At 43.1% G+C, this 25895-nt stretch overlaps 2 protein-coding genes and 1 long non-coding RNA gene across 4 annotated transcripts in view; all 3 read right to left on the bottom strand.

Annotated features, from left to right (window-relative positions):
• The window catches only part of smyd3 (SET and MYND domain containing 3), a 205245-nt gene extending 187488 nt beyond the window's left edge, over positions 1-17757 (bottom strand). Inside the window, exon 1 of the mRNA XM_042325504.1 lies at positions 17490-17757. Coding sequence (XP_042181438.1) covers positions 17490-17650 — 161 coding nt within the window. The 5' untranslated portion in view covers positions 17651-17757. The remainder of the gene's footprint in view (positions 1-17489) is intronic.
• Positions 17758-18120: 363 nt separating this feature from the next.
• Positions 18121-18981, bottom strand: LOC121846898. Its single transcript, XR_006083892.1, has 2 exons — positions 18715-18981; positions 18121-18640 (listed from the first exon to the last, which is right to left on the bottom strand). It is a non-coding gene; the product is annotated as an uncharacterized LOC121846898 (long non-coding RNA).
• A 1305-nt stretch (positions 18982-20286) lies between these two features.
• The window catches only part of LOC112256519 (consortin-like), a 28557-nt gene continuing 22948 nt past the window's right edge, over positions 20287-25895 (bottom strand). For both annotated transcript variants that reach the window (XM_042325502.1, XM_042325503.1), the window contains exons 11-12: positions 22209-22356; positions 20287-21171 (exon numbers count right to left, since the gene is read on the bottom strand). In XM_042325502.1, coding sequence (XP_042181436.1) covers positions 20963-21171; positions 22209-22356 — 357 coding nt within the window. In that variant the 3' untranslated portion in view covers positions 20287-20962. The remainder of the gene's footprint in view (positions 21172-22208; positions 22357-25895) is intronic.

The following is a 25895-nucleotide window of genomic DNA, read 5'->3' as shown; positions in this document are numbered from 1 at the left end:
ACAGTTGATTTGGGGAGTTTTTCCTCTGAGGCAGTGCCCCACATACAGTGTCTTCAGAAAGTATTCGTCACACCCCTTGACTTTCCACATTGTTGGGGTACAGCCTGAATTTTAAATTGAGATTTGTCGTCACTGGCATACACCATAATGTCAAAGTGGAATTGTTTGATATTATTACAAATTCATTAAAAAAATAAAAGTTTAAGTAACTATGCAAATGTTTACTCATGAACTTATTGAGGCTTTCCATAACAAATGGGTGAAATACTATTGACTCAAGACGTCAATAGTACTAAACCCCTTTGTTATGGCAAGCCTAAATAATGCCTTGCAAAGGCGACCTATTGAATATCTATACACCCAGTCACTACAAAGATAAAGGCATCCTTCCTAACTCAGTTGCCAGAGAGGAAGGAAACCACTCAAGGATTTCACAACGAGGTCAATGGTGATTTTAAAACAGTTTGCGTTTAATGGCTGTGATAAGAGATAACTGAGGATGGATCAAAAACATTGTAGTTACTCCACAATACTAACCTAAATGACAGAGTGAAAAGAAGAAATCCTGTACAGAATAAATAAATATTCCAAAACATGCATCCTGTTTCCATCAAGGCACGAAAGTAATACTGCAAAAAATGTGGCAAAGCAATTCACTTTTTGTTCTGAATAAAAAAAGTGTTATATTTGGGGCAAATCCAAGACTACATATTGCAGAGTACCACCATATTTATTGAGTACCTCCCTATTTTCAATCATAGTGGTGGCTGCATCATGTTATGTGTATGCTTGTAATCGTTGGGGAGTTTCTCAGGATAAAAACAAACAAAAAAGGAAATGGAATGGAGCTAAGCACAGGAAAAATCCTGGAGGAAAACCTGGGTCAGTCTGCTTTCCACCAGACACTGGGAAATTAATTCACCCTTCAGCAGGACAATAACCTAAAACATAAAGCCAAATCAACACTGGAGTTGCTTACCAAGAAGAGGGTGAATGTTCCTGAGTGGCCGAGTTACAGTTTTCAATCAAATCTGTTTGAAAATCTATGGCAATATCTGAAAGTGGCTGTCTGGCAATGATCAACAACCAATTTGACAGAGCTTGAAGAATTTTGAAAAGAATAATGGGCAAATCCAGGTGTGGAATCGAGAAATATTAGTGTTGTATTTTTCCTACATTTTTTTTAATACAAATGTTAGAATTTTTCTTCCACTTTGACATTAGTATTTTCTTTAGATTGATTTAATTGTCATGTTTTTTTGTCAACAATTTTAATTCCAACTTGTAAAACAACAAAATATGGAAAAGGTCAAGGGTTGTGAATACTTTCTGAAAGCACTGCATCTCAGATACCCAGATCATGAAATATGGCGTCTTCAAATTAAGAATCTGTGCCGTTGGGGGTAACTCGAGGACCGGAGTTGGGAAACACTGCCCTAAATGACACCCTACAACCTAGTCCTAGATAATACACTACCTTTGACCTGGGACACATTAGGGGTGGCAAGTGGCCACAGTAGTGCACCAAAGGTAATAGGGTAGCATTTGAGACACAGGTTTTGTTTCTGAACCTGAAGAGGATCCACTGAAACCAGTCACTGGTGTACAGTATGCCCCCAAGACATAATTTGAATGGCATGACTAACCACACTTTCATCAGCAGTATGTATCAAGCAGTAAGTGTGTGTGTGTGTGTGTGTGTGTCTACTTAACATATTTCTTCAAATCTCTCAATCTCCTGAACTGTGTGTGCACGATGTCTGACAACGGATAGACACGACCCCTGGGTATATCTGGTTAATAGCTTGCTCCAGTCAAATCAACATGACTCGCTCAATGTTCTGTGTTCAGCATTTCTACGTCGGTCTGTGCCTGAGGCTTGTGTGCCTGTGTGTGTGTGAGTACATGTTTTATTTTCTCCCTTTGTAAAGTAATTCCAACAGAAAGCTGCAGGTCCTACAATCCAAACATATGTAATCTAATCATGAAGTATTATGAGTGGTCCTTATGATTTTGCCACTGACGCATGAGAATGTGACATTAAGGACGTAATCTTAGCTCACATTACTAGGCTGCACACACACACTGCTGGCAGCGGCCTGCTTCCTCTCAGCATGAAAGACATTGAGTGTTTCCTATCCATTCATTTGTCAGAATGGTTAAAATACTTTGCAGTTGTTTTTGGCTCTCTGAGACGCAGCTAACACACTTACCCTCCCTATTCCCTAATAACCTCTTCCTAACACGCACACACACACACACACACAACTATATATGGGGGTCAGAACCACTTAAAATCTTCCAACAGGCATTTCCTGGGTCTGTTTCTATAACAGGCAGAGAGATAAGGGAAGTCAGAGGAGAGAATGATGAAAAACTACAGACTTGACTGTAAAAAACATTCAGTGGTCTGTGAAGTCTATAAGAGTGATTGAAGAGTGAGGAACAAAAAGACATGGCATATTTATGACATTGTGGCCTTACCCAGGCCTCCTTTTAGACTCCATAATGTTTCATCCGTAGGTGCTACAAAGTAAACATTGGTGTCATATGAAGCTTTACCACTTTCTCTGTGATACGAGTAGTATTTTAACTTGAATAACAATTTTCTTACATTTATTTGTGCATATAAAAAATAAACATGAATATTGAAAATAAAACAATGTAGATTTGGCAAATGTTTGTATATATTGTTGAATATAATATACTCTAGGGGAATATCACAGTTCCAGAGGGGGATCTCTGCCAGTTTTAAAGTTTAGGCCCATTTTAAACAGAGAAACAGGGCCACTGTTTCAGGGCCACGCACCTCTTCCCGCGGTTATACAGTATTTCCAGAACTGAAATGCCACAATTTTTTTGCATACAAATTTCAACAACATGTTCATTACTGTGGTTCCAAATGTTGAATAGGTTAAAAAAAAATATATATATATATATATATATATATACGGGGTGAATCATATATTCAAAAGATAAAAATCGCTTTAATTAAAAAGCACAAGTGTACATACCAGAATTAGGGGGCAAACAAACTACTCATCCAACACAGCACTGCGATTTGTATTGTCCAATCCCAGAACATATACAAGTCACGTGACCACTGGGTATTCTTGAAACATGGCGGTTGTTTCAAATTTCTAATTAGCTTGCTCAGTAACCGTACACAGTAGCATCAAAGATAGTGATAACTAAAGGTTTCCCCTTCTGTCTGTGCTAGCTTTGGTGAAGCCTAATGCCAGTAGTCTTCTCTAATAGGCGGAAAACAACCACTAGAAAGCTTGTGATGTTTATAAACATAATAAGGATACTTCTATTTATGAATCGAACACGCATACACACGACACTGCTGTGCTGCGGACTGCTCCTTTTATAGAGAATGCATTTCACACTTCTCTTAGTCCCGAAAATAAACCATGACATCTGTCAACGAACATATATATGACAGCACTCGCGATAGCACCGTCACAGACGCAAACTGAACTTGTCGTGTGCGTTAGAACAGACCCAGGATCTGTTTCTGTGGCGGCAGAAACACTTAGGCTCATGGTTAGTGTAGTTTTTGGTGCGAATTTGAAACCAGAAATTGACAGTAAAAACACGACTTCAACACAGAGGTTGAAAGAATCATAACCGATGGGCACTACATGAACATACGAATTGTTTTGCAATATTAGGAGAAAATAGAACGTCTACGTTGCACAGTAATATTGCTAATATTTAATATCACCACAGTTTATGAAGATTGAGAACAGTTACAGAACCACTCCTTTTTTATGTATTTTTTATTTCACCTTTATTTAACCAGGTAGGCTAGTTGAGAACACCTTTATTTAACCAGGTAGGCTAGTTGAGAACAAGTTCTCATTTACAACTGTGACCTGGCCAAGAAAAAGCATAGCAGTGTGAACAGACAACACAGAGTTACACATGGAGTAAACAATTAACAAGTCAATAACACAGTAGGAAAAAAAGAGAGTCTATATACATTGTGTGCAAAAGGCATGAGGAGGTAGGTGAATAATTACAATTTTGCAGATTAACACGGTCTGCTCTACTGACCTATCCAAATTCCTTGGAGCCCTATTGGCATAGTAGGCCATCTAACCAATCACAGCCCTCCTTTTACTTGTATCATTGTTTGTCCTGCAAATTTCCAGCAGAGGACAACCATTTTGAATCCATTTTCACATTCACTCTGTTGGTAATGCTTACAAATTGGATCATAACTCTAAAAGTAGCAGAGATCCCACTCTGGGACTTTGATATGCCCATAAAGAATATTATGTTAAACAAAAAATAGAAAAATATCAAAATCAAACATTTCCTATTTTTTAAATCATGCTTATATTTTTATATAAATAAATGAATGTAAGAAAATGGTTAGAAATCAAAATACGACTCATATCACAGAGAAAGTGGTAATACTTCATATGAGACCAATGTTTGCTTTGTAGCACCTACAAAGCAAAGTCTTAAAGGAGGCCTGGGTAAGGCCACAATGTCATGAATATGATGAACTATTTCTCAATGTTGCTTTTAGATAAAAATTTCACAAAGACGTCAACAATCTTTCCTACTAAGGACCATTTTAGAGATTAAATCTTGTGAAATACCCTCAAAATCATTGTATTTTTTTTGTCCTGGTGGTGGTTTTGTGAAGAATCAAGTCAAAGCTAGGAGCTGAAACATACACCAGAGACTTCTCCAGTATCCTGATCAGATACATAGTAAATCAAACTGAATGATAAAACCTACAGCCTTCCAGTTGTGTTTCAGATACAGCAGTGGGCTATCTCATGCCATGGCTTTGTTTATTATTCAGTTCACCCATGAACGCTTTCCCCAACACAACTTTTACAGGACTTGAACTACTTTTATCTCTATTTATCTTGGGCAGGATATAGGCTCTGTGTAATGACATCACTCAGAGCTTTTTCCCTTAACAGCTTGGACTGGACTTCCTCTGGATAAGGACCTGGCAAACACTGGGATTTATACCTTGTGTGTGTGTGTGTGTGTGTGTGTGTGTGTGTGTGTGTGTGCCTGCGTCCTTGGCCAGTACTGCTTCTGTTCAAAGATGACCAATAACATTATCGATGTAGAATGACAGAGAAATAGAGACAGAGCGAGAAGCATCAGTTAATGATATGCCGGACATGCAGATAGCTAATCGTTCTGAGATCCTATGGAGAGAAAGAGAGCCAGTCAGAGAAAGATGGACATCTACACTAACCATGGGGTTCTCTCAACACACACACACACGAGAACAAAGAGCCTTCATCTCAGTCCTGTAATTACTGGGTCTGGCTACAGGTTGTGGAATAAACCAGTGCACGCACACACAAGGAATGCTGGGATACATGTGGAACCATCAGATCAACAGTGAGTGTGAATAATCCAGTCTGCTCTACTGACCTCGTATGCTTTCACACATACCATGTAGACACCCCGACAGACTCACACACACTAATCTGTTGACCTCAGTCTACTTTCTCTGTAAATATCAGTATTACCGTACACAGATTGACTACTGCTGTTATTGGGTTAATTCATTGGCCTGGTCCTATTAAGACCTATTTTATTGAGTCGATTAGATCTGTGTTATGTTCTCTTTCTCCAGTCCAAGGCAAGGACTACTATAGATATGTCCATCTTCGGGGTCTGTACCCAAAATGTGCATCTTCTCCTCTCATCTAAATCTTAATTTTTCTCCCCCCCCCACATCTCATGACATTCAACTCTCTCTAGGTAATTTTGTTACCAAACTTCATATCTGCACTGTTCTTCAAGTAAATGTGTTTTTGCTAAATGTTCTGTGGAAATAGTTCAACTATATGCACAAGGACTACATTTACATTTAAAAAGCCCCTGCCTCTCTCTCTCTCTCTCCCTCTCTCTCTCTCTCCGTCTCTCTCTCTCTCTCTCTCCCTCTCTCTCCCCCCTCTCTCCCCTCTCTCTCCTCTCCCCCTCTCTCCCCTCTCTCCCTCTCTCCCCCCCTCTCTCCCCTCTCTCTCTCTCTCTCTCTCCCCCTCTCTCCCCCCCCTCCCTCTCTCTCTCTCTCTCCCTCTCTCCCCCCTCTCCCCTCTCTCTCTCTCTCTCTCCCCCTCTCTCTCTCTCTCTCTCTCCCCCTCTCTCCCCTCTCTCTCTCTCTCTCTCCCCCTCTCTCTCCCCCCTCTCTGTCTCTCTCTGTCTCTCTCTCTCTCTCTCTGTCTCTCTCTCTCTCTCCCCCTCTCTCTCTCTCTCCCCCCCCTCTCTCTCTCTGTCTCTCTCTCTGTCTCCCTCTCTGTCTCTCTCTCCCTCTCTTGTCTGAGCGGATTTTATTTGACTTAGCAGGTGATGACGTTCCGCTTGAGAGAATCCGTATCCTGGCACCTAATCAATATTCATGACTATGTTAAAGTGAGTTTATTAAGAAATGTTGACAAGCAATATAGAATTAAAGTACCTTTCTCTCTCTCTCTCGCTCTCTTTCTCTTACTCTCATCAGATGGAATACTGGTACTGTACATGATGAATGAAGATGGAAGTGTCCTTTGATGGAAGTGTGTGCATGGTAATTCATTTCCTCAGTAAACTGTATAGCGATGGTTCAGTGTTAGGTAGTAATTAGCGGGGCCCTTTTCCACGGGCTGCCCATTGTGCCTGAGTGATTTTCTCATTTCCAGGCCTCTGATCTGACAAGTCTGTGTGTGCATTTGTGTGCGTGCGCAAGGTTTACGATGGTATATAGCAGGTTGTAATGCCTGGAGCATTCTAATGTAAGCTGCTGTGTGACCAAAGCCCACATTTGATCTTCTGACCAGGGATACGGCAGGATAGAAGAGGCCGTCTTGGGAAAAGAGACGCTTTGGACGGTAGGCTTGAGCGATGTACAGTTGATATCGTTTACCGGGGTATTGTGAAATAGCGATAGATGAAGACTCGGAGGCTGCAGGGGTACATGCTACTCCACTGCTTATAAATTCAATCTAAGATGTGTCCAATAAATGGAATCCAGATCAGGGTTCCAGCTATACATTTGGTTTGCTAACTTGCTATTTAAAAAGTGTCCAGATCAAGCTTCTTGGTTACAGCAGAGACATTCAATCCCCTCCTGGATCAAGATCCCGGTTGACTAAAATGTTTTGTGTATAAAAAAAAAATTAAATAGTCCCCCCCTTCTCAAATAGGGTCCCTTGCGTGCACTTCCGGTAATACCGTACAGAAACGGTATGATGGTATGAAAATGTGGACAAAGACCAACCCTACTTGACACACAAATGATTATTATTAAGGCCACAACAAATAATGTATTGTCAATCCTTCTATACCACGAAAACTCTAGGTTTGATGGCGACAGAAGATAAACTTTTCAAACACAGTGAAACAGGTACTTGCCTAAATAAACGCACATTTTTGTTTTCCATTTCGCTATAGCGGACAAGACCGTGGTGTCCGAGTGATAATGTCACTATGATGCTAATCAAGATGACTAGATTCTAAAATAAAAATCACATGACCTATTTGAACGTCTCAAACTTTACCACGGCATCGATGACACACACACACACACACACACACACACCTACTTACTAGAGCTGACCCCATTTGTCGATTGTTTGGTTGACCAAGATCTTTTTAAATCGAGTAATCACAAATCTACACTACTGTTAAAAAGTTGTGGTCACTTAGAAATGTCCTTGTTTTCCATGAAAACATACATGAAATGAGTTGCAAAATGAATAGGAAATATAGTGAAGACATTGACAAGGTTTTAAATAATGATTTTTAATTTAAATAATAATTGTGTCCTTTGCCTTCGTCAAAGAATCCTCCATTTGCAGAAATGACAGCCTTGGAGATCTTTGGCATTCTAGTTGTCAATTTGTTGAGGTAATCTGAAGAGATTTCACGCCATGCTTCCTGAAGCACCTCCCACAAGTTGGATTGGCTTGATGGGCATTTCTTACGGACCATACGATGAAGCTGCTCCCACAACAGCTCAATAGCGTTGAGATCCGGTGACTGTGCGGGCCACTTCATTATAGACAGAATACCAGCTGACTGCTTCTTCCCTAAATAGTTATTGCGTAGTTTGGAGCTGTGCTTTTGGTCGTTGTCCTGTTGTAGGAGGGAATTGGCTCCAATTAAGCGCTGTCCACAGGGTATGGCATGGCGTTGCAAAATGGAGTTATAGCGTTCCATCAAGATCTCTTTTACCCTGTACAAATCTCCCACTTTACCACCATCAAATCACCCCCCAGAACATCACATTGCCTCCACCATGCTTGACAGATGGTATCAAGCACTCCTCCAGCATCTTTTCATATTTTCTGCGTCTCACGAATGTTCTTCTTTGTGATCCGAACACCTCAAACTTAGATTAGTCTGTCCACAAGACTTTTTTTCCAATCTTTCTCTGTCCAGGGTCTGTGTTCTTTTGCCCATCTTAATCTTTTCTTTTTATTGGCCAGTCTGAGATATGGCTTTTTCTTTGCAACTCTGCCTAGAAGGCCAGTATCCCGGAGTCACCTCTTCACTGTTGACATTGAGACTGGTGTTTTGCGGGTACTATTTAATGAAGCTGCCGGTTGAGGACGTTTGAGGCATCTGTTTCTCAAACTAGACACTCTAATGTACTTGTCCTCTTGCTCAGTTGTGCACTGGGGCCTCCCACTTCTCTTTCTATTCTGGTTAGAGCCAGTTTGCGCTGTTCTGTGAAGGGAGTAGTACACAGCGTTGTACGAGATCTTCAGTTTCTTGGCAATTTCTCACATTTCTCGCCTTCATTTCTCAGAACAAGAAAAGACTGACGAGTTTCAGAAGAAAGTTCTTTGTTTCTGGCCATTTTGAGCCTGTAATCGAACCCACAAATGCTGATGCCCCAGATACTCAACTAGTCTAAAGAAGGCCAGTTTTATTGCTTCTTTAATCAGAACAACAGTTTTCAGCTGTGCTAACATAACCCTTTCGCAATTTTCTAATGATCAATTAGCATTTTAAAAACGATAAAATTGGATTAGCTAACACAACGTGCTATTGGAACACAGGAGTGACACGTAACCCAAACCGGCTGCATGCGTGCTGTTGCTACCTAATTTGTCCTGGGATATAAACATTGAGTTGTTGTTTTACCTGAAATGCACAAGGTCTTCTACTCCGACAATTAATCCACACATAAAACGGTCTACCAAATCGTTTCTAGTCATCTCACCTCCTTCCAGGCTTTTCATCTTTGAACTTTTATGGTGATTGGCATCTAAACCTTCATAGTATTACTACACCAACCGGCAACACAGTTCGTCTTTCAATCACCTGCTTCTATAAACCAATGAGGTGATGGGAGAGGCGGGACTTGCAGCGCGATCTGCGTCAGAAATAGGAATGACTTCTATTTTATCCCTTGACAATGCAGACGCTCGTTGACATGCGAGAGCAGTGTGGGTGCAATAATTGAATAACATAAATTCATAAACTTATTTTGCAACGCTCATGAGCGGTGTGGTCAGCCTGTGACAGTTGCTGATAACGGGCATCTGTACGCCTATGTCAATATTCCATAAAATTCTGCCATTTCCAGCTACAATAGTCATTTACAACATTAACGTCTACAATGTATTTCTGATCAATTTGATATTCATTCTAAAATGGACAATGTTGGGGTGATTTTCTTTCAAAAAACAAGGACATATCTTTGTGACCCCAAACTTTTGAACGGTAGTGTATTTGTTACTTTAAAGCACGAGACACCTGTCTGACTCACGCCTTGTAGACTATGTTGATTTCTGGCTCGTATTTAGTAGTTGTGTTTTCATTTTTAATAGCAGTGCTTAAAGCACCAGACAAGCTTAGTAGCCTACATATAATTGATTTTATTCAAACATAGGGTGTGTCTATATGGAGAAAAAAAACATGTTTCAAAATTTCTAAACAATCAATGGGTCGAAAGAACAGACAACTCTCGGTCAGATTATTTTTTGGAATGGGGAAAGCCCTACTACTTACACACACGGATCGACCCAGGCTGTAAAAGAGAGCTGTTGCGCTAAATGCTATGGTGCTGAGCTCATGGTTTCGTGTGAATGGGTGTGGGTTGTTTAGGATGTTTTAACTCTCTAATTTGACTCATTTAAAAGTCAAACCTAATAGCCATTGTAATGGTGGTGACTAATTCATCTGGTGGTCTCTTTGAACAGTGTGTGTGTGTGTGTGTGTGTGTTTTTCAGTGTTTTCCATAAGCAACAACAGACTCATTGTCAGCCGGCTACTTTCCCACTTCATTAACTAGGCTTCTTTTCAATTAAAAGTTTTAATTCGCAAGTCAGAAAGGTCTGTATATCCTTCTCCCGCTAGAACAAACGATAGGCTCTACGCATCTTCTAGTGACCTATTGATAGGACAGGCGCGCTGTGGTCGGCTGCGGTCAAATTTCTTTTCACGGATGAGGGAGAGCATGAGGAGTTTCATGTGAGTGAATTAGCACGTCCCATGTAAATGGTAACGATGAGTTGAAATCCACTTAAATTTGTCTTGTGGCACATTCATTTCATTTTCTTCTGCGTGTTTCATAGGCCTATATAGCCAGCCACGGAGTCGGGGCACATTGGCTATTTATTGTTGAACTGACTGAAAAAGGTCTACCTGCTATATCCCTTTGCTATTCATACAACGTAGTCATACAGCCATGGTATAGCTCCTGATAATATAGGCCTAGACATTATCCAAAACAACAACTAGCACCACACTGTATTCATACATTTGCAGTCATTCTAATTGCAAAGGCATGTCTTTCTACTCAAAACCACAACTCATTTGACCGATCTGAGAGGTGACGTTGCTAAAGTATTCAATAACTTAGCTATGTATTTCGGATGGAATGAAGGCATTAGATTTTACCTGGAGGGAGACAGAGACAGAGAGAGAGAGAGAGAGAAAAGAGGATGGAGAGGAACGCTGACAAGCCTGTCAACAAATCCCCCTGTTCTCATCTCGACTTTGCGTTGGAGATTTTCTGTGAACATTGCATCTTTCCCCTCTTATCTAAAGTAGGTATTTGTATGCTTCAGGACAGACTGCATACAGTCAGCTCTTTTCCTCATCTCGGAGGATTATTAAATCGGTCTGTGTGGCGCGCGTGTGAAGAATAATTTGCTCTAGTAAACTATTCCTGAGCGATTCCACACCTGCGTAGCCAAAAACCATATCACATTGTTCTGGCAATTATTATCAATATGACCCAAAGTTAGAAATTAGACCCACATTAAACCAACACCTACTGCCAGAGTCAACGCCTGGCCTAATCGCGTGCATGTAATTAGGCCAGGCGTTGTCTCTGCCAGGAGATGTTGCTGTGGGTCTAAATTCTAACATTAGGTCATATTGATAATAATCACACACAAGTAACCACTGATAACACAGCTAAACAATCCCTTTGAACTGTCAGACATACCAATCACTATGATCATAAACACACACACCCACTTTCTCTCCTTCTATCCCCCCTCCCTCTTCTCTCCTGTGACTGGAGGAACTGCAAATGATTTGTTTGTTTGTTGACCTGTGGCTAGCAAGACAATGCTGTGTGGAGTGTGTGTGTGTGTGTGTGTGTGTGTCAACTGCACCCCTAGCGATTAGCTCTCATTAAAAACAAACAGCAGAGAGAGAGATCAGCCAGGCAGCAATTACCTCCAGCTTTGATGTGGCTTTAATTCCTTTAAAAACGCCCCTCTGGCTAGTTTAAATCCCAGACACACGCTTGCACATAGGCCTTTACTTAGGAAGATAAGAGTCTCGGGGGGTTTACTGGTCACGCAAGCTGACACCATCCTCACACTCACACACTATAACTCCACGACTACAGATCCTTTTGGGACAGTAATGGAGAACATGTTGGACAGAGGAGGGGTTGGGTGTTGGGGTGTCTGAAACATAGTGTAAAGTACTTCAGATAGGCCTAACCTAGTAAATAGAAATACCTGGTACAAAACAGGGGGGGTCAAGCAGCACTGGTGTATAGTAGGCTATGTAGATCACTGTGTGTAGAAGCTAAGAGAGACAGACAGGTAGTAGGTTTATCGGAGTGCATAGTGTGCGACAAGAGCTTGAGCATATGGGTCATTCCACATCAAAAAGCACAATAAAAGAGGATTTACACCCACCATCTCAGATTGTTCCGAAATTGTTTCTGTTAGTAAAAACAGATAAAATTAGCATTAGAGCAACATTATTTTGGTTGTAATATGATTTGATCTCTAAGAAATTAAGCTAATTGAATGCACCCAAATTGCCAATTTTAAATTTATAGGATTTATATAATATAGTAACTAACATCCGATTTGGACCAAACTTTTTCAAACAATGAGTAAGACATGAGGAATCCAATGAAATAGTCAAAAGCCACACCCAAACCCCTAGGCCAATCCCACCCCAACAAGTATATAAACTCTGCAAAAACAGAAACAGAAACAGCAACAACATCTGCTCGAGTTGTCCATCAGTGTGCAGGCTGTCCGCAATAGGCTGAGAGAGGCTAGACTGAGGGCTTGTAGGCCTGTTGTAAGGCAGGTCCTCACCAGACATCACCGGCAACAACATCGCTTATGGGCACAAACACACCGTCGCTGGACCAGACAGGACTGGCAAAAAGTGCTCTTCACTGACGGGTCGCGGTTTTGTCTAACCAGGGGTGATGGTCGGATTCGCGTTTGTCATCGAAGGAATGAGCGTTACACTGAGGCCTGTACTCTGGAGCGGGATTGATTTGGAGGTGGAGGGTCCATCATGGTCTGGGGCGGTGTGTCACAGCATCATTGGATTGAGCTTGTTGTCATTGCAGGCAATCTCAACGCTGTTCGTTACAGGGAAGACATCCTCCACCCTCATGTGGTACCCTTCCTGCAGGCTCATCCTGACTTAGGTGTCTGGTTAGACTGTAAACTCTCCTTCCAGACCCATATCAAACATCTCCAATCCAAAGTTAAATCTAGAATTGGCTTCCTATTTCGCAACAAAGCATCCTTCACTCATGCTGCCAAACATACCCTTGTAAAACTGACCATCCTACCAATCCTCGACTTTGGCGATGTCATTTACAAAATAGCCTCCAATACCCTACTCAACAAATTGGATGCAGTCTATCACAGTGCAATCCGTTTTGTCACCAAAGCCCCATATACTACCCACCATTGCGACCTGTACGCTCTCGTTGGCTGGCCCTCGCTTCATACTCGTCGCCAAATCCACTGGCTCCATGTCATCTACAAGACCCTGCTAGGTAAAGTCCCCCTTATCTCAGCTCGCTGGTCACCATAGCATCTCCCACCTGTAGCACACGCTCCAGCAGGTAGATCTCTCTAGTCACCCCCAAAACCAATTCTTTCTTTGGCCGCCTCTCCTTCCAGTTCTCTGCTGCCAATGACTGGAACGAACTACAAAAATCTCTGAAACTGGAAACACTTATCTCCCTCACTAGCTTTAAGCACCAACTGTCAGAGCAGCTCACAGATTACTGCACCTGTACATAGCCCACCTATAATTTAGCCCAAACAACTACCTCTTTCCCAACTGTATTTCATTTTAATTTATTTATTTATTTTGCTCCTTTGCACCCGATTATTTTTATTTCTACTTTGCACATTCTTCCATTGCAAAACTACCATTCCAGTGTTTTACTTGCTATATTGTATTTACTTTGCCACCATGGCCTTTTTTGCCTTTACCTCCCTTCTCACCTCATTTGCTCACATTGTATATAGACTTGTTTATACTGTATTATTGACTGTATGTTTGTTTTACTCCATGTGTAACTCTGTGTCGTTGTATCTGTCGAACTGCTTTGCTTTATCTTGGCCAGGTCGCAATTGTAAATGAGAACTTGTTCTCAACTTGCCTACCTGGTTAAATAAAGGTAAAATTAAATTAAAATAAATAAACAAACATGACCCTCCAGCATGACAATGCCACCAGCCATACTGCTCGTTCTGTACGTGATTTCCTGAAAGACAGAAATGTCAGTGTTCTGCCATGGCCAGCGAAGAGCCCGGATCGCAATCCCATTGAGCAAGTCTGGGACCTGTTGGATCGGAGGGTGAGGGCTAGGGCTATTCCTCCCCAGAAATGTCCGGGAACTTGCAGGTGCCTTGGTAGAAAAGTGGGGTAACATCTCACAGCAACAACTGGCAAATCTGGTGCAGTCCATGAGGAGATGCACTGCAGTACTTAATGCAGCTGGTGGCCACACCAGACACTGACTGTTACTTTTGATTTTGACCCCCCCCCCCTTTGTTCAGGGACACATTATTCCATTTCTGTTAGTCACATGTCTGTGGAACTTGTTCAGTTTATGTCTCAGTTGTTGAATCTTATCTTCATACAAATATTTACACATGTTAAGTTTGCTGAAAATAAACACAGTTTTTTGCTGAGTTTAGTATCAGTTGCCTGTTTGACAAGTAATATGGCGCTGCGGCTTAGGGTATTGTTTCTTCATTCTATGTAATGAATTCCCAGTGAATTTAGTTATGTTATTTTCCCATATTCAGAGAAATTAGCCATTGAAGTTTAGGTTTATGTCCCACCCACATATTACATATTACCAGGTTCTGACAACTATAAATCACCGTTTCAGGTGATTTCTTTTTTAAATTATCACCCCCCTTTTCCTTCCTATAATTCACACCCACGTCCGCCCGCTTACAGAGAGAAGGTACGTATCTCAGTGAAAATGTTGAATATGAGATCTGTCAACATAAAGGGTGAAAGCTCTTAAAAGGCCAGAGATGTCCAATAAAATATGACTGAACCAAACACGTAGGCAGGAAAATATTTCAATGAAAATACCTATAGACTTTTCTACACTAAGGGGGATGAATATTATGGGTATATATATTATATATATATATATATATATATATATATATATATATGGGTTTTCCTGTTTGTTCATCTCTATGCCATCTGGACACACACTCTCTCTCTTTTGGACTAGCAGTATCTAATAGATGGAGCAGACAGAATGGAGGTGGGGGGTGATGATGTCATGATGAGCAGAGGGGTCAGGGGTCGGCTTAGACAAGCTTTTGTTTTGGTTCTCAAACATTTCCGCCTGCATTCCGTTGTGGATGTGAGCATAATAACCACTTTGCTCTCAGGTCAGTGGCTCATCATTTCAGACACACACTTGCTGTGAGTGAGTGAGTGAGTGAGTGAGTGTGTAACTGAATGCTGGGGTAAAGTCATTTCTTAAAGTGAGGTGTTCAGTGTTAAGCAGCTAACAACATCAATAAGACCCCATAAACATGTCAATAACACACACACATTGCCTGAGCAATGTTGCAAATGGAGAAGCTGCAGCCCCACTTACAAAGTATTATGATCCATTGGATAATTTGTCCTTTTTAATGATTCGAAATATTTTGATCTCATCAGACCAAAGGACTGATTTCCACTGGTCTAATGTCCATTGCTCATGTTTCGTGGCCCAAGCAAGTCTCTTCTTATTGGTGTCCTTTAGAAGTGGTTTCTTTGCAGCAATTCGACCATGAAGGCCTGATTCACGCAGTCTCCTCTGACCAGTTGATGTTGAGATGTGTCTGTTACTTGATCTCTGAAGCATTTATTTAGGCTGCCATTTCTGAGGTTGATAACTCTAATGAACTTATCATCTGCAGCAGAGGTCTCTGGGTCTTCCTTTCCTGTGGCGGTCCTCATGAAAGCCAGTTTCATCATAGCCCTTGATGGTTTTTGCAACTGCACTTAAAGAAACTTTCAAAGGTCTTGAAATGTTCCAGATTAATTGACCTTCATGTCTTAAAGTAATGATGGACTGTTGTTTCTCTTTGTTTTTGCCATAATATGGACTTGGTTTTTACCAAATAGGGCTATCTTCTAAAATATATTTGTATATCTTCACTATTATTCAACAATGTAGAAAATAGTAAAAAAAAAAAAAACCCTGGAATGAGTTTGTCTCCAAACTTTTGACTGGTACTGTATATGACATAATAATTAACAGATTGCATTTTTACAACCCCTCTTCCGTAACCTCAAGATAAAGGATTTTGCCCACTGGAAAGTTTTGCTTCTCTCCTGCACGCCACAGCTTTAGTTCTGTGCAGTTAGAAAGACATAGTTGCACCACTGATGTACAAATGAAAAGGCTTATCCATTTTGTTGTGCTGTTAAAATGTGTATCATGTCCGATGTCAGGGAGTTGTTTCATATTATTTGAGCTGTGAGTCATTTCACTTTTCCTTTAAAAAAACATGTTGATGAGCACAGGCACTGTAACAGTAGGCCTAATGTATTATTTGCAAGATCCCCCAGCTGAGCAGTGAAATTCAACCACATATTCAACCACAAAGACCACGGAGGTTTTCCAATGGTCCGCAAATTAAGGGCACCTATTGGTAGATGGGTAAAAAAATAAAAGACACTAAATATCCCTTTGAGCATAGTGTAGTTATTAATTACACTTTGGATGGTGTATCAACACACCCAGTCACTACAAAAATACAGCCTTCCTAACTCAGTTGCCAGAGAGGATAGAAACCACTCAGGGATTTAACCATGAGGCCAATGGTGACTTTAAAACAATTACAGAGTTTAATGGCTGTGATAGGAGAAAACTGAGGATGGATCAACCACATTGTAGTTACTCCACAATAGTAACCTAATTGACAGAGTGAAAAGAAGGAAGCTTGTACAGAATATAAATATTCCAAAACACGCATCCTGTTTGCAATATGTCACTAAAGTAAAACTGCAAAAAAACAGCAAAGAAATTAACTTTATGTCCTGAATAGAAAGTGTTATGTTTGGGGCAAAACCAACACAACACATTACTGAGTACCACTCTTCATGTTTTCAAGCATGGTGGTAGGTGCATCATGTTATGGGTATGCTCGTCATCGGCAAGGACTAGGAAAAGGAAAAGAAATGGAATAGCGCCGATCACAGGCAAAATCCTAGAGGAAAACTTGGTTCAGTCTTCTTTCCCAACAGACACTGGGAGACAAATTCACCTTTCAACAGGACAATAATCTAAAACACAAAGCCAAATAGACACCGGAATTGCTTACCAAGATGACATTGAATGTTCCTGAGTGCTCATCTCATAGCCTACTGCTACAATAGATTCCGATACACAAAGATTGTATAGAGCTGAAGTAAATGGAAAAGCAACACTGCCATCTAGCGTCCAGTTTGAGTACATCAGCAAAGCTCACGTGTATCAACGTTTTTGTACTGTTGTAGTTGATTCTACACTCCGTTTCGTTGGAAATTAATAATAAGAGCAGTTTATGGCTGTGTTAGTGAGCTAAAAAAAAGGCATTTAGCTAGCTATCTGTTAGTTATATAGCAGTATCTGACAACAACCCGACCAACAAGGGTCCAGAAAGCAATAACGACGAAATTGTACGTAGGCACAGGTAGAAGGTCAGTTAAAGTACGCAAAAACGTACTTTAGATAAGTCTCAAATCAGAACGAAAAGGTCAACAGCGCTTACCGTGAGAAGCAGCTGTGACAGAAGTATTTGGCGCATGTGTTGGACACGCAGTATGCTAGAGGTTCCGCCGTATACAGGAGTTCACCTGCGTGTATTTCGTGTGTTGCTCGTAAACCATTCCCTTTCCCTGCCGAGGCAAAACGTTCGAACTTTGACGCCATCCCGATCTCGCACGCATGTGGAACTGGGGAAATTGTGTTTACATCCGCAATGGCCGTCAGACCAAAGATGGTGGATAAATTAAGATGTCTTACTCATGCCGTTTACCATTGAAAAATGGTCTTAGTTCCGGTCTGCTTAGAAGCTGGGTGTTTTCGCCTGTTTGACTGTAAATGAAAAATACATATATATATATATATATATATATATATACATACACACACACACACATTTCTCGTATCACTTTCACCAAACTGAGACCAATAATTGGTTTCGCCTAAAACGTTATTTGTCTGCGCAACTGCGGTGCAGCTGTTCAAGGCTGCCTCTAGTGGCTGTCCCCTAAAAGAGTGTCGTTCAGAAAGAAGTGTTTTGTGTCTGGGTTTATCAGACTATTGTGAATGATTAACAACTTAACAGCTGTATGACTGACTTAATGGAACTTTATAACAGTATACAATTGTCAGACCAGTCCCCACAATAAGGTTTATTATTATCAGAGAGAAACAGGTGTTTAAAAGTACCCACCACACAGTAATCCCTCCAGACTGTAAAGACAGATCTAAACCACGATGACAAACATGAAAAAATGAATCTACGATACCCACAACAAGCCAAAACTAGAGAAACAACAGAAAAAGACATGCACATAAAGATTAGATTTGATCGTTTGTTTTCTCTCCCCCCACATTGTGCAGATATATAAATACTTCAGATTCCAAAAGTAAGATAGTCATCTGAACCAGCCAGAGGACGAGTGAAAATAACATTTAAATTAAAACAAGGCTGCATCTCAATAGTCTACTGTGGCTTCCTGTCCTCGTCTCCACTCCATCTGCACACCTATGAACTAAACAAGGCTGCATCTCAATAGTCTACAGTAGCTTCCTGTTCTCGTCCCCCCCTCCATCTGCACACCTATGAACTAAACAAGGCTGCATCTCAATAGTCTACAGTGGCTTCCTGTCCTCGTCTCCACTCCATCTGCACACCTATGAACTAAACAAGGCTGCATCTCAATAGTCTACAGTGGCTTCCTGTCCTCGTCTCCACTCCATCTGCACACCTATGAAAGTACAAGAGACTAAAGTCAATCTCCTGGCATTCTTCCAAGCTAATTAATGAATCTACAGTTTATTGTGCATTTTACAACAGATCTGAATATGATTATATTTTGCTGTTGGTTTCACCGGTCTTGTGTTTTCAGATCAGAGTAAACGAGGTGAGGGAGGAGGGTCAACGGGGAGTGGGAGGAGAGTAGACGAGGAGAGGGAGTAGACGAGGAGAGGGAGGAGAGTAGACAAGGAGAGGGAGGAGAGTAGACAAGGAGAAGGAGGAGAGTAGACAAGGAGAAGGAGGAGGGTCAACGGGGAGTGGGAGGAGAGTAGACGAGGAGAGGGAGGAGAGTAGACGATGAGAGGGAGGAGAGTAGACGATGAGAGGAAGGAGAGTAGGTGAGAAACGGGAGGAGTGGAAGGAGAGTAGACAAGGAGAGGAAGGCACTTGACATTTGGGATGTAGCCTGAGAGTCACTTCCCAGCCTGCGCCATCAAATCATCCACGTCTACAGAACTTTTCCTAACGAAACTAAAGACACGCTGACTTTGTGCATTTCCACCAACTGTCACAAAAAAATATGTAACAGCTCATTGATTAAATAGACTAGAAGTCCAAAATAGAAGAAAAAAAGCACAAATAAAAAATGTACATGTAAAAAAAAAATCAATTGAGTCCTTTGATCGCAGGAGGTGATGAACTGTAGTAAGACTGATCATGACAATCCCACGATGATGCCCATAATTATTTGACAATAAAGATAAATATATAGACATGCCTGAGCAGCCCTCCGGAGTGGTGCAGTGGTCTAAGGCACTGCAGTGCTAGCTGTGCCTCTAGAGATTCTGGGTTCGAGTCCAGGCTCTGTCGCAGCCGGCGCACAATTGCCTCAGCGTCGTCCGGGTTAGGGGAGGGTTTGGCCGGCAGGGATGTCCTTGTCCCATCGCGCACTAGCGACTCCCGTGGCAGGCCGGGTGTAGTGCACGCTGACACAGTCGGCAGGTGCACTGTGTTTCCTCCGACACATTGGTGCGGCTGGCCTCCGGGTTAAGCGGGCATTGGTTGGATCGTGTTTCAGAGGACTCTCGGTCTTCGCCTCTCCTGAGCGTACGGGAGTTGCAGCGATGAAACAAGACTGTAACTACCAATTGGAAACCACGAAATTGGGGAGAAAAAGGGTTTCTTTTTTTTTTAAGAACGAAATAACTAAAATAACATTCTTTAACGCACATGATTACAGACATGTATTGCTTTCTTGTCCGTGTTGCATATATCTCTGTCTGACACACACTAAAGGTCATCAAGGGGTCAACGCTACAATCAGGCTGAACTATCTGTACCCCAAAACAGCCCAATAAACAGAAGGGGTAGCAGATTCCCCTATCCACTGGATACAGGGTCAGATATTTCATCCCCCTCCTGGTTGAGGATGCGGTTAAGATATGATCTTAGATCTGTGATTCGGGGAAACTTCTATCCTCAGCCCAAAGAAACACCCTACAACATAAAAATAGTCAATAGTGAGGAACCTAAAGGAAAGTCACATCTGTTTCATTACAACAAAACATTCATTATTAGAAGATTATTTTAAAGACATTATTTAATGTTTCTGACCACAGCAGAATTGTTCATATTTTTGAGGTGTAGATGAGATTAAAAATGGCGGCAGTAAACAAAGAGCTGTGCCGGTTTCTGAAATGGCTACACAAGCACTTCCTGTCTGCGCAGGTGAGCAGTTCTGTCCATGCCTGAAGGACCCAGAGGACAGGTCCATGTAGTAGTGAGCAGGTTCAAGGTCAGTGGTAATGAATATTATTCATTCCGCTGGGCTGACTTCGAGTCAGTCCATGTCCAGTAGTGTACATTTGACGTCTATGGGTAGTCCAGTATACTACAGGTCCTAGGTCAGTCCTACTAGTTCTACCAGGCAGCACTGCAGATGTTTTAGGGAACTTTTAGTGTGGATGCAGCCTACCAGTACCACACAGACACACACATCGTTCAATCACTCTCTCCCGCCACACAAACACACTAACTGGCCAGCCAGTAAAGACAGAAAGACTGACAGAGAGAGAGAGAGAGAAAGAGAGAGAGATTAAAACAGGGCAGGAGATAAAGAGAGGCGAGTATCCACTCTGCAAAACGAGGGAGTTTTCCTCCTCTGTCCCCTCTTCTCCCCCTCTCCTTTCCTTCCTCCCCTCCCCCTATTTCTCTTCTCCTCCCCCTCTCTTCTCCTCTCCTCTCCTCTTGGGGGTCAGCTAAGACGCGGGGGTTAGCCAGTTTTGGAGCTGATCCATCCCACGATGCAGCTGTGCGAGGTAGAAGTCAGCGTTACGGGAGAAGTCGGTGCAGACAGTGGACTGGGCGTCGCCCAGGGCACAGTAGAGGGCGGTGCCTCCCAGGCTGATCACCACGGTGACCAGGCAAAGCAGGAAGAGGAGCAGGCAGGAGTCTCCGCCCACCTCGTCTGCAGGAGGGAAAGGAAACACGTTTAGATGTTTATTCTATTTTATCTGACCTTCATTGAAATGTTTCTTGTCTGGAGAAGAGAGAGGGGAGAGGGGAGAGGAGGAGAGGGGAGAGGAGAGAGGGAGAGGGGAGAGGGGAGAGGGGGAGAGGGAGAGGACAGAGGACAGAGGACAGAGGACAGAGGGGAGAGGGGAGAGGGGAGAGGGGAGAGGGGAGAGGGGAGAGGGGAGAAGGGAGAGGGGAGAGGGAGAGGACAGAGGACAGAGGGGAGAGGACAGAGGGGAGAGGACAGAGGGGAGAGGACAGAGGGGAGAGGACAGAGGGGAGAGGACAGAGGGGAGAGGACAGAGGGGAGAGGACAGAGGGGAGAGGGGAGAGGGGAGAGGACAGAGGGAAGAAGGGAGAGGGGGAGGGGAGAAGAGAGGGGCGAGGGGAGAGGACAGAGGGGCGAGGGGAGAGGACAGAGGGGAGAGGGGAGAGGACAGAGGGGAGAGGGGAGAGGACAGAGGGGAGAGGACAGAGGACAGAGGACAGAGGACAGAGGGGAGAGGGGAGAGGGGAGAGGACAGAGGGAAGAGGACAGAGGGAAGAGGACAGAGGGAAGAAGAGGACAGAGAGGAGAAGGGAGAGGACAGAGGGGAGAAGGGAGAGGACAGAGGGGAGAAGGGAGAGGACAGAGGGGAGAAGGGAGAGGACAGGGGGAAGAGGACAGAGGGAAGAAGGGAGAGGGGAAGAAGGACAGAGGGGAGAGGACAGAGGGGAGAGGACAGAGGGAAGAAGGGAGAGGACAGAGGGAAGAAGGGAGAGGACAGAGGGAAGAAGGGAGAGGACAGAGGGAAGAAGGGAGAGGACAGAGGGGAGAAGGGAGAGGACAGAGGACAGAGGGGAGAGGACAGAGGGTGACATGGTAAGAATGCAGACAGACACACATAGCAGTATAATACTGTATGTGCACAAACATACACATGCAATTGATCATAACCATTGTGTTGGGTATACATATACTCACTCACACACACACACACACACACTTACCGTGGTCAAAGCCGTCGTCAGGTACTTTGAAACGGACCCTGCGTTTAGCAGGGTGTTTGAGTGGGGCCGAGAAGGGAGCCACACACACATCCTCCACACACACACTCCTCCTCTTTAGGATGGACACAAGGCCAGGGACAGGGGTCATCTGGAGGTCAGCGGGACATGGTCAAAAGGTCAGGGCCAGGTCAACTGATTAACATGCACATACTGTACACAATAGACACATACACATTACATATATATCAATACACACACATACAGTACACCATGCAGTACACACACACACACACACAGGCAGTAATAGACATAGTATCCCCACTAGGTGTCAGCGTACACTGCCCTCTCATGTCAACCTCAAACCTCTGAGAAACTGGGTGTTTGAGTTGTAAGCCGACTGCAGACGAGGCCGACTGCAGACGAGGCCGACTGCAGACGAGGCCGACTGCAGACGAGGCCGACTGCAGACGAGGCCGACTGCAGACGAGGCCGACTGCAGACGAGGCCGACTGCAGACGAGGCCGACTGCAGACGAGGCCGACTGCAGACGAGGCCGACTGCAGACGAGGCCGACTGCAGACGAGGCCGACTGCAGACGAGGCCGACTGCAGACGAGGCCGACTGCAGACGAAGCCGACGAAGCCGACTGCAGACGAAGCCGACGAAGCCGACTGCAGACGAAGCCGACTGCAGACGAAGCCGACTGCAGACGAAGCCGACTGCAGACGAAAGTCGGCGAGTGAAGTCGACGGAGGCGCATATGTGACAGCCGAAAGTCGGACTCTGTAGTGGTTTTCCAACAGTAAGTCTCAGATCAACATGGCAGTGTCAACATAGCTGCTATTGTTCATAAAAGATTTTCTGAATAAATGTAGAAATACAATTTTCTATACCCCTATATCACACACTCACAAACTGAAAACATTAAGTGTGAACAATTAATTGGTTAGAGAGAGGTCTCATATCACTTTCATTTGTAGCTTTGGAATTGAGAAACAACTACAGCGACTTGAAGGCGACTTCATCAAAAAAACTGCATGACCTTTGATCTCATGGTTCGTGTAAAGTTCACGCAGTCGACGTGTACGCGCAAGTCAGACAATTATTATCCTCATAACACACTTTGAAGGGCAGATTACCAACGATGGTCACCGACTAGACAAAGTAGATCCGCTTGACCACGCCCTATGTCTTATGTGCTGGTGACCGCTGGTGTCATCTTATCAAGTGACATCGGCTGATGCCATCATATCATCTCATCCAGTGACGTCACCTGGTGACATCACCTCCTTTCTGAACAATCAGCTAGAGAGGCTCAGGTTCACAACATTCGCTTGATCGGTTTCACCCTTCAGTCACACTCTTGTCAGGCCTGACAGAAGAGAGAGGGAGAGAGGTGAAAACAGTAGGTAAAAATGTATGCACGCATGACCGTAAGTCGCTTTGGATAAAAGCGTCTGCTAAATGGCATATAAATATGAGAGAGAGAGAGAAGAAGAGAACGATAAAAAGCCCCTCCAGTTTTAATGAGGTTATTATTGTAGCTGTTCAGAGATCAACTCTACTCTCACCTAAACCATTATGTACAGAGATCAACTCTACTCTCACCTAAACCATAATGTACAGAGATCAACTCTACTCTCACCTAAACCATAATGTACAGAGATCAACTCTACTCTCACCTAAACCATTATGTACAGAGATCAACTCTACTCTCACCTAAACCATAATGTACAGAGATCAACTCTACTCTCACCTAAACCATAATGTACAGAGATCAACTCTACTCTCACCTAAACCATAATGTACAGAGATCAACTCTACTCTCACCTAAACCATAATGTACAGAGATCAACTCTACTCTCACCTAAACCATTATGTACAGAGATCAACTCTACTCTCACCTAAACCATTATGTACAGAGATCAACTCTACTCTCACCTAAACCATTATGTACAGAGATCAACTCTACTCTCACCTAAACCATAATGTACAGAGATCAACTCTACTCTCACCTAAACCATAATGTACAGAGATCAACTCTACTCTCACCTAAACCATTATGTACAGAGCTCTTCAGTCGTTTGTCATAGTGGCCCAGACCTGACTGGTGGGCATCCCATTCCAATACGGCCACTGCATCGCCAAAGAGGTTTAAATGGCCAAAGTAGCCTTGTGAATCGCGTGCACCCACCCCCTCCTTACCCTCAGTGTGACTCGACGATGTAGGCTTGTGAATCGCGTGCACCCACCCCCTCCTTACCCTCAGTGTGACTCGACGATGTAGGCTTGTGAATCGCGTGCACCCACCCCCTCCTTACCCTCAGTGTGACTCGACGATGTAGGCTTGTGAATCGCGTGCACCCACCCCCTCCTTACCCTCAGTGTGACTCGACGATGTAGGCTTGTGAATCGCGTGCACCCACCCCCTCCTTACCCTCAGTGTGACTCGACGATGTAGGCTTGTGAATCGCGTGCACCCACCCCCTCCTTACCCTCAGTGTGACTCGACGACGGCCTCGTTCCTCTCCCTCGCCAGAAACATACGCAATCTATTACACACCTACACTGAAACACGCACACCTCTCTCTCCCCACACACACCCAGCTCCATATTTGGCATCCAAGGGCTAATTATGACCTAACATTGTCTGCTTGCTAATTACTGACGCTTACACAAATGTAGGCTTGTAAATGTAGGCTTATAAATGTAGGCTTGTAAATGTAGGCTTGTAAATATAGGCTTATAAATGTAGGCTTATAAATGTAGACTTATGTGCATGTGAAAATCATAAGGTGTCAGAATCTGCAAAGGCCAGCAGCAGTTGGCAGCGGGAAGGGGGGAAGCAGGTTTGACTCTTCTGGTTATATTGATCTCTGGCTCCCTATTTGGTCATTTGTGTGTCTTCAGTTTTATTTCAGGGCTTAAAGCATCAGATAAAGTAGCCTACATATAGTTGATTTGATTCAAACATAGGGTATATCTAAATATGGGGACAGCCCTAATTTGTTTATAGTTTTTGGTTTATTATTATTTTTATTTTATTTAACCTTTTATTTAACTGGGCAAGTCAGTTAAGAACAAATTCTTATTTACAATGAAGGCCTACCCCGGGCCAAACCCGGACGACGCTGGGCCAATTGTGCACCGCCCTACGGGACTCCCAATCAAGGTATGCTTATAGCTCCCGATATGCGCCCCATTCTCTGTGGTTGAGAACAGGGTGTTTCAGCACTTTGTGAAAGTGCTTGAGCCACGTTAAGAAATTCCCTCTTCCACCGATTTCAGGAAACGGGTAGAACCCGCTCTATATAAGCAAAACAAAAGCAGAAGTTTTCAATTAATTGGCCAATGCACCTTGTGTTGCGCTTACTTAACAGTGACAGCCCATCCCATTTTCCCAGAGTGAGAGATGTCCCGTGCCATTGACACACTCATGGTGCGTTCGTAACCAAGCGAGAAGTGTGAATTTACCACATACGACTGGGAGAGATCCACTCGTACGGCCCCTTAAACTGGTAATTACTAGTAGGAAACTCGTCTATCATCCTTGAGCGCCGATGTTGATTACTGAGGTCACCTACGAAGAAAATGGTTTCTATAACAGCACTTTCATCAGTTAAATGTAACAAAACAGTACTTATAATAAGCAATATATTAAAGTGCTTTTTGAACTCTAGAATGTGT

This window comes from Oncorhynchus tshawytscha, linkage group LG08 (assembly GCF_018296145.1).
Source record: "Oncorhynchus tshawytscha isolate Ot180627B linkage group LG08, Otsh_v2.0, whole genome shotgun sequence".
NCBI classification, from domain to species: domain Eukaryota; kingdom Metazoa; phylum Chordata; class Actinopteri; order Salmoniformes; family Salmonidae; genus Oncorhynchus; species Oncorhynchus tshawytscha.
The sequence above is the reverse complement of the archived record's forward strand: the minus strand, read 5'-3'. Positions and strand labels throughout refer to the sequence as shown.